The following is a 13744-nucleotide window of genomic DNA, read 5'->3' on the forward strand; positions in this document are numbered from 1 at the left end:
GAGGGTCCCATTACAACTCAGTAAGTAAGAAAATGCCTTTTCTGGCAATGATAATGAGAATTTAAATTGTAGAAGAGAGTTTTATCCTTTTAACCATAGTAGTGAATTCTGTCTCTGATTCTTTAGCCAGTTGGACATATTTTTCATGAAACCAGTGGCTTCCAGTTGTGCTCCATGGAATCTCGGGGATTGGTACAGCAACATGGGCAGGGAGTGGGAAGGCAGAGAGGACTTGGGGCTCCTTCACACCTCTCCAGCCAGCACCTCTGTTGTATTCAAATGTTAGTCACCTAGACCTCCTGCGAAATGTTATATACTCACTCGAGAAACTGAATTGCTCTGACTTACAGACAGACAACAAATAGAGAAAAAGACTCCATCACTGAGATAGTCCTGAAATCTGGTAGATTGTTTGCAGTATAAAATCATGTTCTCCAGCCTCAAGATGGCCTTCAGGCAACTTTGCAATTCTCCCTTCACCTCCGATGGGCTCCCTTTCTACTGCCCCAGGTGACCATTATACACCTTTTTATGCTATGAAACCCATTACGTTATGAAATTCCATTAAGTGTCCCCTTCACAAAAAGCCAACTTTGTCATGAGCCGGGACACATGAAGCCGCCTAATGTGAGCTCCTTGAGGCTCCACTCCTCCTGTCTGACGTCCCTCCACACTCACCCCTTCGCTCCTTCCTTGCTGTCTTCGTGGCTTGTACTTGATGTCCCCCCTCCCGTTTGATCCAGGAATTGCTCCACCTGGTATCCTCACCTGCTTTCACCTCCTCCTCAATCTCTCCTTCACCCAGATCCTTCCTCTCAGGTCATAAACATCCATAGGTGTGCTTTAAAAACAAAAGGCACAACCACACGCAAAAGCAACCACCCGTGCTCCTCCACGGAGCTGTGGTGCCCTCCCTTTCCTCCAATGAACAGCTTACACTATTTGTCTGTATTCTCCATCCTCACCTCCATCCTCGTACATCTTGTCCAAGCTAACTCCAAGCTACCTACCACTGACCTGCCAATCACCAAGTCTGCACACCTGTTTTTCTCAATATTGAAACGCCAGCCGCTACGCCACACGCAGCCCTGGCTGACCGCCTCCTTTCCACAGCCTCTTTCCTCCCGGGGCTTCGCTGCTGCTCCTCCCTCCTCCTGGACCAGGTCTCCCTGCTCCCAGCCGAGACACACGACCCCTCTCCCCATCTTATCCTACTTGCTCTCCCCCACTCATGTCAGTCATGCTTCCCCACATCACTTACTTTCTGTGGCCGCCCTCCTTAATTTCAGTCCAGTAAATCTGCTGGATGTGTGACCTCTCAGGTCTGACTCTTTCCTGTTTGCCCTTACTATCCTTCCCTACCACTGACCCCTATTTCAGGCTCCCCTTAACCCTCTTTGCCCAACTGCTGCCTGTTACGGGAGCCAAGAACCCACAGCGTATTCCTTTCCTCACTGACAGCAAAAGGAATCATCAAACTGTGACCCCATCTCTTGTCGTAAGGAAGGTACTGCAAAGATCTTTAGGAATGTTCCAGAAGACAGCCTGTATGTGTTACAGGGATATGAGAAAGCAGGCACTGCTGGCAAAGTTCCTGTAAGAAGTCTACAGGAGGCTAGAAGTCATGCTTGATTGCTTTTTACTGCTTCTTCTCTGTCATTGTCCCAAGTGACGTGACAGTCATGGCAGAACATTACTTCTGACCCATCCTTTCTGCTAAGCTATAGCAATAAAAGGCATGAAAACACCCCCCTCCTCCATTCCTCTCAGCACACCTCCATCTCTGTCCGGTCCTGGACCAATCATCCAAGACGCCGGCAGGAGGCCGAGAACGGGAGCAAGCAGGTGATCTCCAAGGATCCCACGGCCCTTCATTTTATAGAAAAAACAGGACAGTAAGCCTGTGAGCTGCTCTGTTAGTGTTCTGAAATTTCCATCACATATGACAGCACAAAGATACAAGTAGACTGGCCAGGAGGGAAGCATCTCCTATTTGGACAGAACTAAGATCTCTCGCCCTCAGTCTCTCTTCTCCAGATGACTATGCTCACATTATCATGTTATCATATTATTTTTTCTCAAATACATTTCTGATTATTAACCACTTAAAAAACATCAATGGTTCCTTTTTTTTTTATAGAATTAAGTCACAAGATCCCAGCTTTTGAAAGCCAAAACCAGTCCATTTATTTAATTCAATCTCTGCTGACTTTACAATAAGAACCTGAGCCCAGTGAGGACAACTATCCTAAAAATTATTCTGTTGCCATAAATACTGATTTTTAATGCATATTATGCATGCAAGTGTAGCATCTTTCTTAACCACCTTTCTATAGTTCAAAGTATCCTTTCTTCATTAAATATCTTGAATGGGCTACAGGATGCTTAAAAATGGCACTTACAAGCCTTCTGAGGGATAATGTGATTTCTAACAGTTGTGTCCACATCTGAGTCAAGGCGGGTAAACTGGGTGTTACTTAACCAATGAAGAAAATATTTCTCTGACAGGCAATGCTAAGTAGTACTCTGAAGAAGCATGTTATTCTTTGCAAATATGTGTGAAGGAAGCAAGAAAGAGAAAAAGAGAGCTGGATGTGTGGGAATAACTGGGAAAATTAGCAGCAAGATTCACAGAAAATGATTCTATTTTTTTCCTTATAAAGAATACTTTCAATTACATAATTACACATTCCAGGGACATAGATATTTAAATCCATCAGTGACATGTGTTCAACTTCCTCATTTCCAGAGAAAATCAGAAGCTTATTTTGGTTTCTTTTCTCACTTTTTTTTCCCCTCCCACCAAGCTGGATTGAGATATTTGACAAAGTAAAACCCTAGTACAATGGAAATTAGACTCCAGCAAAATGAAAAGCTGTGTGAAGCCGCAAAATCAAATGTTCCCATTTTTTCCTACGGACATTAGCAAGGCACAGAAATAAGATCAGATCCAACTCTCAGGTTCTATTTTGAGCAGAGGTTTTAAATGCCATCAGCTTAGATTAATGTGCTATGTATTAGTCACCTTGCATAAATATGATTCATTTAAAGGGAACCCAACTGAATGTGTTTTCTTAAGTGATAACATGCTGAAGGCATGGAAGGGCCATTTTAAATAGAGAAATCCAAACATGGCTTTCTTTGCCTATATTTTATAAATATCCCAACCAGAAGCTTATAGCCCAAAAGTAAGAGACTCCCATGAGAAGCAACTGATCAGCTTCTAAATTGGCCACTTTAATGTTCCACAGATGACACAGGGTTTTAGTTTAACACTCAGAGATGTATTCACCACACATGAGAGAGGTGATTATAAAGATTTAGAAATGGAATCGATGTCGTCTCTGACTGAATGTTATCACTCCCACTCTCCTTAGTCCACGCCAGACACAGCTAATCAATCATGGCCATTTTTCCTACTGAGTTTTCAAAAAAGTTGTTTATGTACATCACCCATGGATGGAGTGGTCACAGAAATATTATGATGATGATGATGATGATGATGATGATGATGATGATGATGTAACATCCTGTTCTAATAAGCACTTTGCATTGATCAATTCCACTTAATGTTTCCATCAATCCTATGGAGGTTTTTTAACACTTATTTTATTTATTATTATTCAACAAGGTAGCAGAGGCCCAGCTATACTAACTTGCCCCAAGCCACAGACCTGTAAACCCAGGCAGTCTACCTCCAGAGACCACATCCTTCACCGCTGTGTGGTATTGTCTCTTTAGAAATGAAAGCCAATTCAGAGGGACGACGGGATTTTAACCTTCTTTCATAGGAATTTTCAAACATACAAAAAACAAATGAAGTAAGTAGTATAATGGGCCCTCACAGTGCCAAATTCCAGTTTCAAGGATTATCAAAAATTTACCTGTTTTTTTTTTCTTTGCTGGATTATTGCACATCAAATCCAGAATGTCATCATTACCTAAAACCAGTGCGGAATAACTAGATCCAAAGATGTAACGCAGCAGCGCTGAGGCAGCCGGGAGAGGACCTGAAGGTGCTGAACATGACGCCGGAAGATTAGATGCTCTGTCCTTTGGGGACCTCCTCCCCCAGCTGCCCACCAAATGTTGTGCAGTCTTCAACCACACCCACACTAAAGATCCCTGCATGCATTTATCTGCATTCCCCTACCTCCCCACCGATTATGACTTCACAAGGGCAAGGGTCACGAAGCCCTGGTCCCAGGAGCTGCGGCACTGAGCCTGTGCTTACCCCATAATGGATGCTGGACACAGGGGTTGGGGAAGGGAAAACTGACAAACCGATCTTCACAAAACAAGACAGCCAGGAAAAATGAGGCAGCTCAACTCGACGTTATCTTTACTATCAATAATAATAGTTACCCCAAAATTCAGTTTATTTTACTTATGAGCATAGATGGTCGACTTTCTTAAAAACAAAACACATCTGTACTCTCATCTCATCTTTGGGTGAACGTGATCATTGTCTGAGTGTTTTGAAAAGGAATGTACAAAGACGTCAATAAGGCTTAATGTCAAACAGGTAACAGCCTCTCTGCAATCTGACCTCACAGGTCCCCTTCTAGCTTCTCTTTCCATGAATAAAAAATGACTCCCTCTTTGCCAATAGAATGTGAGATAGGTTAATGGCCATTTCAGTAGAAGTTATTAATAATACTTCTTGTCAACTCTGGCCTTATTTAGAATGCATGTCAGATACAGAAAATCAAACGTTATTTATGTAAATATATTCTATAGTATTCATGAGCATAAATACATTATAAAAAGCTTTCATACTAAATCTCATTTTCATTGATTAACCTTCCAAAAAGGCTAGTGATTTTCCAGTTCAGATTATTACCCCTAGATCCCAAATCCTAATTAATAATTAAAAGAACATCTGCATTTTTAAGTGTTAAAATAAAAAATAAAACTCTGGAATTTAATGAGAATACCTAATCTCCCCAAACTGAACTAATTTTGGAAACTGAAATTCTCTCATGAAAAGCCTCAACAGTAAGGTTTTAGCCTAATTCTTTTAAAGTGGCTAATTATATTCAAGGGGATATATAGGTCATTAGGCATTATGAGACTATTAGGTCCATCTACATGATGATTAATCTCTGAATATAATCATTCTTTAAAACACCTATTATGTTTTCTACTCTTTGAGTTGTATAGATGATCTCAAGGTACACCACAGTCAATGGAAGCAACATTTTAGAGATTCTAGAAAATTATAAACATCACAATAATGAACTTCAACAACTATCAAGACCTGTGAAAGTTCTGATGACAGGAAAACATGCTCTCAGTGTGAAATACTTCTGAAAGTTGTCCAAGTTCAAAGGTCTCTTTTGTTCCCTACTCTTGCGTAAGAGAAAATGTTTCTATTGGGAGAGAATTTCTCTTGAAATTGTAGTACTGTAAAGGCCATGCTAGGTAGTATGAGAGATACTACAATTATTAAGAGATGTAGCCCCTACCCCTAGGAGCTCACAGTCCCCAGGAGAACAGGACTTGGGGACACACAAGCACCATGAGATGGTTTGTGAGATTCTACAAAAGGAATACAAGCGAGGGCTTATAAGGAGTTCACAGGGGAAAAGAGCACTCAAGTTCACAGGCGAAGGGAAGCTTTTCACAGGAAGTGGTATCCGAACTGCTTGAAAATGACAGGATCTACAGAGAGGTTGGCAGAGAGGAGAGGGCACGGCAGAGATGAATGGCTCACAGCAAGACCCACAGGCGTGAAAGTAAAAAGCGCTCAGAGGAAATGAGAATGATTCTGATGGATGAGTTGAGGGTGCATGCCAGGACATGGCAGGTAGAAGAGGGGAGAAGGGGGCCTGGCAGGTCTGGAGGGCCTGAAACATCCGTCAAGGATTTGAAGCAAGCACAGGGGCTCCACAGAGCAATCAAAACAGGGTCAGGGGGCAAATTATCTGGGAGCAGGTGCCTTGTGGATTAGGGAGTGAAGGTGCACTGGGAGTAGTTTAGCAGAGAGTCACTGCACATATAAACTAAACTGATGAGGAGTAAAGAGGATGGTGGGGTAAAATGTGAGAGAGAATTGACCAGATCTAATCACTGAACAGAAAGGAAGGCAAGAAGCAGGTGAGAGGTAGTGCTGACCCTAAAGCGTCCAGCCTCCATAGCCACAAGATCATAGATATCATTAAAGACAGAGCATTTTTGAGAGGAGGTGATGGTTTGGAAAGAAGAATGCAAGTTTCACATTTGGGAGCTGTTCAGTTTGAGGTGACTTGGGTCACCTGTTGGAGGTATCTGGCATCATTTGAAATGTAGGTGAGAAGTTCTAGAGAGAGGTCAGGACTGAAATGGATTTGGTATTGTGTCCAAAGTTCTAGCAGCTGAAACCATGGATAAGACGAGCAAAGGGAAGATTATAGAACTGGGACAGACACATGCTGGGAACAAAGGCTGGGGAATGCAATCACATGGCCTCTGCATACAGCGCCGTGGTGAATTGGCCAGGGGCACCAGAAATGGCAACCCCTTAAATTCAGGAGGTTTTCTGAATGCACCACCAGCTCCCCTCAAGAGATCTCCTAAAGCTTGTCTCTACCTCCCAAAACATAACCCCCTCTGAGAAACCTCCAATCACCCTATTCAGAAAGTAACCCTCCAACCCAGTTCATGAGCTTCTATCCAACTGGGTCATTTTTTAAGCTTGTAGGCACATACATCCTTGTGTCACGATTGTTTATACAAGTACCAGACTCTCTGCACACCTCCCCAGCTATATCCCCACCTCCCCAAACATTCCACTACATCTCAGCACCAAGAGGAGAAAGGAGAAAAACATTCATTTTTCCTTTTTCCTTCTCTTTTCAAATTCTTTGTCTCAGGATTCCTGGTCTTAGCTCACCCCATAGAGAGAACATGACAGTATTTGAAAGAAGAAGAAGTGAAGGAGAAATTGTAAAGGACACTGCAAATGCCATCTCCTTCATATTCTTTTCTGATAGGTATTTTCTGTTTCTTGAGCACTCCATCAGTTATGTGGTATTCAGAATACACAATGAGATATGATCCTCTACATAAATTATTCTATCCTTGGGTGATATGATCCATTTTCATTCATGTTTTATTCATGAAACCCTAAGTCTTACTATTTCACAAACACACACACACACACACACACATCTGCAAAGGTTTTAACATTAAATTACACCTACTTACACACTGAAAATAATCAAGTCTACACTTAATTACTGATAAGCTTAATAACTAGGTAAACTTTAGGATATAATGTTACCAACACTAAATTTCACAGCAATTGTTTTTTTCTAAGTTTTTATTGCCTAAAGCACACGGGAGATTTTTTTCCCTTCTCTGAAAAATATTAAAAAATTATGAGCTACACATTAGGTCAGACCTGTTCTAACATTACGACTTTAAATTTAACATTAAGTGTAATTTTTAAGTTAGAGAATTACTTTTTCCTCCTTCAGTTTAAATCTTTTTAAAAAGCTGTGGGTCAATAGACTCACAAACACAGTAGACCAGCAGTTCCTTTAGGGGAGGAGCTGGGGGGTGGGCAAAATAAGGGAAGGGGATAAAGAGGTAAAAACTTCCAATTTTAAAATAAATAGGTAACAAGGATGAGAGTACGTCACAAGGAAATATAGTCAATAATATTGTAATATGTTTCTATGGTGATGACAGGTAGTAACTGTACTTACAGGAGTGAGCATTTACTAATGTACAGGATTGATGAATTACTATTTATACACTTGAAATTAATATAATATTGCATACTAACTATATTTCAATTAAGAAAGCTGTGTGTCACTAACTAATATAATTTGAATTTTTATTTGAGGCTCTGAGCAGGCAAACCTCATAATCTTCTCATGATGAAACTGTAAAGAAATGAAGGGAGCTGCCGAAGGCTGTCTCCCGTGGCACAACGAAGACATGGGTTCTGAATTAATCTAGAGGAACCGTACTGCTAGTTGGAAATTACAGGGAGGCAGCCTGAACCCACAGAGCGCTGCCTCACAGCGAGAGCCGCCCCCCCCAAGAGCCAGCCTCCGTAAAACACAGTGCACCCCGTCACTCCAAGGGTCCACCCAGCAGCTGGCGAGAACCTGGGAAGGGGTGGGCAGAGGTAGGGGTGGCCTGTGGGGTCCCTGAATGCCACCCTGGCTTTAAGATTTGCTTTACGCATAGGAAGGAAAGACTAAATGATGGGTGGTGGGTGCTGGGTGTATCCTCACTATATATGGCAGATTTAAGAATAACCAGAGGAAGAACATGGCCCAGGAGCCAGAGCAGGCCATTCTGGTCTCCATTTGCTCAGCTTTAAAATGAGGGGGTGGTCTGGGTTCTAAGGTCCGACAGACATAACTCATTTCTGGGTCTGCTCCTTGTCAGAACCTTGCAGAAAGGGTACGAACACAGCAGAGCACTGGCCTTAGGAAGCCGCTGCCCAGTGGGGCTGGACTAGTGGTCCAGAACCCGCCCCCAGGATGGAGGACACAGAACAGCCGAGACCCGTGTCCAGGGGCCCGCAGGCCTCCCCTCGCCACGCTCATCCTCACCTGTCCCTCAGGTCCCAGGAAAACAGCACAGGAAGAGCTGCAGCCATGCCAACATCACCCAGGAAATACAAGTAAATAATGAATCACTGAAAAGTATCCCAAATAGAGCAGCTATAGTCACTGTGGACACGTTTCAGACTGTTTACAGGCACACAAATATCTAAAAGTATGAGTTATACATTTGCAACTATTTCTTATCATAGTTATGGAGATTTTGAGACATCTACTGTGCCACAAAGGAATCCCTAATTATTACAGTACTCCTAAAATGATTCCTGTGTGAAAACAGTATCAGAAGACCAATATTCCAAGAAGAAAAAAGGAAGCAACTCTGATAATATCGTCTTAGCCGTTCCTACGAGCCAAACCAGCAAAGCTTTGCCCCTAGGATGGGATATGAGGACTTTCAGCTCTTTCCACAGCTTCAAATTTTACTTCATCCTCATCATCAAAGCTTCATCTCTCCACTGAAGAACAGAAACAAAATTGATCTTGCATTAAATCTACTAACAAGTATGAGTATAATAGTTCATGGTACTAAGACATCAATTCAAATAAGTGTGAAGTTTTTTCTGTCATGTATTGGTGAAGTACAAATTTTACATATAGTTAGGAAGCAAATAATTACAAGTCAATTTTAAATGCTGTTTTTTAAAAATAGAAAATAATTCTGGGTAGGGTAACTGTTGCATTTAACATGACGTCCTTACACTAGGAGTTATTTTCTCTGACACATAACAGCTCGTGCCCCCTGGTGCTCGGGCCCCTCTCTAGTCTCCTTTGAAGCAGACGTGAGAAGATATGTCCTAAGCACACCAGGAATTATTCTGTCCACACCTGTCAGCTCGCCTTTAGCGAAAGCTGCTGCCACTGGGACGTAGCTTAATTCATGCTGAAGTTCGTTTTTTTTTTTTAAAGACATCAAAACCTTAACCCTTAGAAAGATACATACTGTACAAAATTTATCATTTGTGCTCCCTCTAAAAATTAAGCACACCACGGGGAATTTTGCTACTAAAATGATGAACAATTGCTCCTATATTTTAAAATCTTCAGACTGTTAATATGAACATGCATATCTAAAAGCGTGTGACACATTTTCAAATAGTTCTTTTATTATATTCATGTTTCAGATATTGAGACATCTACTGTGCCCTGATATAATCCCTAATCAGTGGTATTCCCAAATGAATCCTATCTGAAAATTGGTCTGAGACACAACACCTTCAGGAAACCGAGTGAACATGGAACCTCCTAGAAACTTCTTACAAACATATCAAAATAAAGGAAACTAGAATGCCTTACTGTGAGGAATAATTAGGTAGACCAAAATTTAGGACTGTATAGGTTCCACACATCATCTCTGTAAACCCAAGAAAGGACAGGAGAAGAATAAGCTTGGAGAAAGGAAATTTAAAAAATACTATAAAACCTACCTCATTTTCAATCTCTTTCCCTCTTGCCTCCCTCCTTTTATTTTCTCTCTCCACCTCACTCTCTCTCTCTTGCTCACTGTCTCTCTGTCTGTCTCTCTCTCATTACTTCAGCTTGATTCAACTACTATAATCCCTTCAAAACGGCTCTCCGCATGAAAACCTCTAAGACTTTGCTGGCCCTTGGCAAGTTCTTGCTAACCGCATGTGAGATGACACGGCCTCAGATCTAGTACCGATGCCTTTGAAGCTGACGAGGCTGAGATGGGGCTTTGGTCATCAAAGGCTCAGCCAAACGGTGCAGCCTCCAGATTACTCCTCCGGGAAGTGGTTGCTGCGACTCATTCTGAAGCTATTAATTCATACTTTAAAAACAGTATGTCTGCAAAATACAACATCAGTCTTAGGAACCTGGCCAAGAGCGGCATCATCCCAGGGGAGCTTCCTGCGCACAGAATTTTTAACTTTTCTCTTTTTAACATCATTTGACTTTTAGAAATCCAGTCATAGGCTCCAAGAATATGAAGGCATTACAGATAATCACAGGTGACTAAAATGATTCTTACCACTAATATTTAATATCTGATATATTTCATGAAAGCACAACATGTAACACCTTTTTTTGGATTTTTCTTTGACTTCTTACTGAGAAACCATCAAGCAAAGGGCTCCTGGGAGGCAGCTATGTCACTACTGCACCCCCACCTGAGAAAGGGCTCCTGGACTCAGTCACTGGATATGTCATTCTCTAGATTTAAGAGTAATTCAAAAGTCTTTTCCTGGAATATTAACTCCCCATAACTGAGAAAATGATAGTGCCAAAAAGAAAATAAATCCTAATAATGGCAGATTAAGAAGTCAACCCAAATTCTTAGCACACACAAAAAATGAAACTAACACACCCACTTTCTGGTTCACTTGCACCCGTCTTCCCAGAGCGCCTCGCAGGCTGGCCCCGACCACGCCCCCCAACCCTGCCCAGCAGCCCTGCCCCCACCGTATGCCCCGCCCACTCACGGTTGGCCAGCCGGCTCTGCTCCGGCTGTGCGCTGTCCGCGGACTGGGTGCTGGAGACCGACGACACGCTGGAGCTGCGGACAAAGCCAAACGCCGCCAGCTTGGCTGCTGGGAGACGCGAGTATCCGGGAGGACGAAGTCCTGACTTGGGTAGGTTGGATTTGGCAGCATTTGAACTGGATGCTTTCTTTAAATCTGCTAAAATGAACCCAAAACAAAACAAAAACATTCTCAGTTCACAGCAAGTTAGAGAACACATGGATTGTGAATGCCATCATAAACAGGCCACAATTAATCTTGCAGGGGCTGATTCAGAACATTCACAAGGGCATCTTTATAAGAAAGGCTCCCTACTGTGGACCAGGTTTATCAGGAAACTGAGCTCTAAGAGAAGGAGTGGCTGGGGGCAGATGAGACGAGAACAGACAACTAACTTTACTCAATGGCTGTAAAGAAAGGTTTAAAAGCTGAATGCAATGAGGGCACTTATGAATGAAAGTTACCATAAAATTGTGAAATAGACATTTAAGATATTTTAAAATCTGACCAACCAGCAAAGAACTTGTAGCAAATATTCATCAGAGAATATAAACAGTATAAAATAAGAAACACATTCAAGAAACACATTCAAAGAATCATTTGCTAGCCTTTTGTTAATTGTAGGAATAAGGTAGAAAGAGCACAGACTAAAGAGCTGGCCAGGTCAGAATCTAGTCTCTACTAATTACCAGCTGTGTAACATTGGGCACTTGACCCAATATTTGGAACCACAGCTTCCTTCTGTGGAAGGAATGGGATGATAAAAATGGCTTCGAAGAGTTAGGATAAACATCACTTCCTGCAACACCAGAACCTGATAGGTGATCAAATTAATACGAGATTTCTTTTCTTCCTTTTCCATTATCTGTTTTTATGTTATTCTAAAGTTTAGAATTACTTTGCAGATACATGAAAGCCAGATAATTTTAAAGTAATAAAACATCATGTCATAAATTCATCCTCTCAGCACCACTCTGGCTGAGCCACTGCAGTGAGCATCCCAACACTGCAAGAAGCCTCTCAATACCAGACAGAACCAGGCGTGTTATCAGCACACAAATGCTCTGTAATATGACGCTGAAAAGGAAATGGTCAAGCTTCCTAATATTCTATATAATTGTCCCAGTCAAGCCATTTAACAACTTCCACCTGAAGCCATATTTACCATGGGCGCTTCTATACAGATCTTTCAGTGGTGTTCTTGTGCTAGAGTTCCTCTGCTCTTTGTTGTCCAGGTTGTAGATTGACAGTAAAAAATGGGTCATTTGTAAAAACAAACAAAACCAACATCTAAAAAAAAAAATCAATGGAGAGTATACATAATAAAAAGCATGTATGCGCAGAAATAGATACAGAAACAGTAGATGCCATGCTGTGCCTATGATGTCTCTTCTACCAGCTGCCCCTAAGTGAGACCCCACTAAGACCAAGGCCAATGGCCAGCTGCATATCCAGGTGAAGGCAGAATCTGCACAACTGTGGGTTCCCGACTTCTGGGTCAGGACTAGGGCAGGGAGGATTCAGGGGAGCACAAAGGAAGAAGGAACAGGGAGCTGGGGCTGCAAATATTCCCAGCTCAGGTCTGCCTCAATGCTTGGCAAAAATGCTCAAATATGACAAAAAATAATCACTGTTTAACAAATAGTAATGGCCCTTTTGGGTCAGCAATTAAATGTTATGTCAATGCCTTCAAATTGTTTTCATTCCATTTTGAATGCTTTTAGATAATATCCCCAGAACAATGAAAGTGTCTCCGTATATCAGATACCATTTTCACAGTAAGTTTATACCAAGTCAATTTTGGGAGATGCCATGAAACAGCAAGCCAGTCACTAAAAATCAAATGTAATTTTGACAATACATGCACACTAAATGTCACATTTTGTTACTATTTTCAGTTATGATTTCCTTCTTAACCTGGTCAGTAATTGGCGTAAGATTACACAAGATCAAGCAAGAAGAATATGAACAACATATTTTTTCTAGAAAACAAACCCGTACTGGACAGTGAAGGAAAATCAGAATTCCTACCAGAGTAACTTGGCATGATGTAAACATTCATTTAATATTTATTTAAGAATGAAAATTGTTTATTCAGTCATTACTTAAGACAATCAAAGCATTGGAAATATTCAGACAAATCTATCCTCTTCTACTGTTACCCACATTATTGTTCATTTCATCAGTAGAAGGTTAGCAGTGGAATATAGAGAAGGAGAACTCAGCAGCACAGGATTCCAAGTACACAGGAAGTAGGTCTCCAAATGACTTTCTAGCTTTCACTTTTCCTTAGTCCAACTTTCCTTTTATTAAAGGCACATTGCATATAGTGTGTGTGTGTGTGTCTGTGTGTGTGTGTGTGTGTAGACTACCTGTGAAAGTATGCCGTGCCCCAACTCTCTGTGTATATAAGTTTTCTAAATCTAATGCAACCTATACTTAAAGTTACTATACTCTCCTTCTACCAGATAAATCTCACAAATAGCATACATACCTTCAGAATTTGGAAGAGCAGGTCTTCTTCTTTGTAAACCACCAGTGCCTAGCACAGGGGTTTTGAGAAGTTATTATTCAGTCAAGCTTAGCTGAAGTCTGCATTTGGACAAGTTTGCACTACATCAATGTAGCCCACTGCATGAAAGCCCTCTACCTTTCTGCTGATGAAATGAACAATAACTGAGTATGAGTAAGGGGAGAATAGGA

The 13744-nt window shown here is 41.5% G+C and overlaps 1 protein-coding gene across 8 annotated transcripts in view; it reads right to left on the reverse strand.

Moving 5' to 3' along the window:
* The window catches only part of MTUS2 (microtubule associated scaffold protein 2), a 507260-nt gene that overhangs the window by 281196 nt on the left and 212320 nt on the right, over positions 1 to 13744 (reverse strand). For 7 of the 8 annotated variants that reach the window (XM_057489951.1, XM_057489952.1, XM_057489940.1 and 4 more), the window contains one exon: positions 11003 to 11200. In XM_057489951.1, the coding sequence (XP_057345934.1) occupies positions 11003 to 11200 (198 nt within the window). The remainder of the gene's footprint in view (positions 1 to 11002; positions 11201 to 13744) is intronic. The other variant, XM_057489957.1, reaches the window with a different exon arrangement.

This window comes from Manis pentadactyla, chromosome 2 (assembly GCF_030020395.1).
Source record: "Manis pentadactyla isolate mManPen7 chromosome 2, mManPen7.hap1, whole genome shotgun sequence".
NCBI lineage: Eukaryota > Metazoa > Chordata > Mammalia > Pholidota > Manidae > Manis > Manis pentadactyla.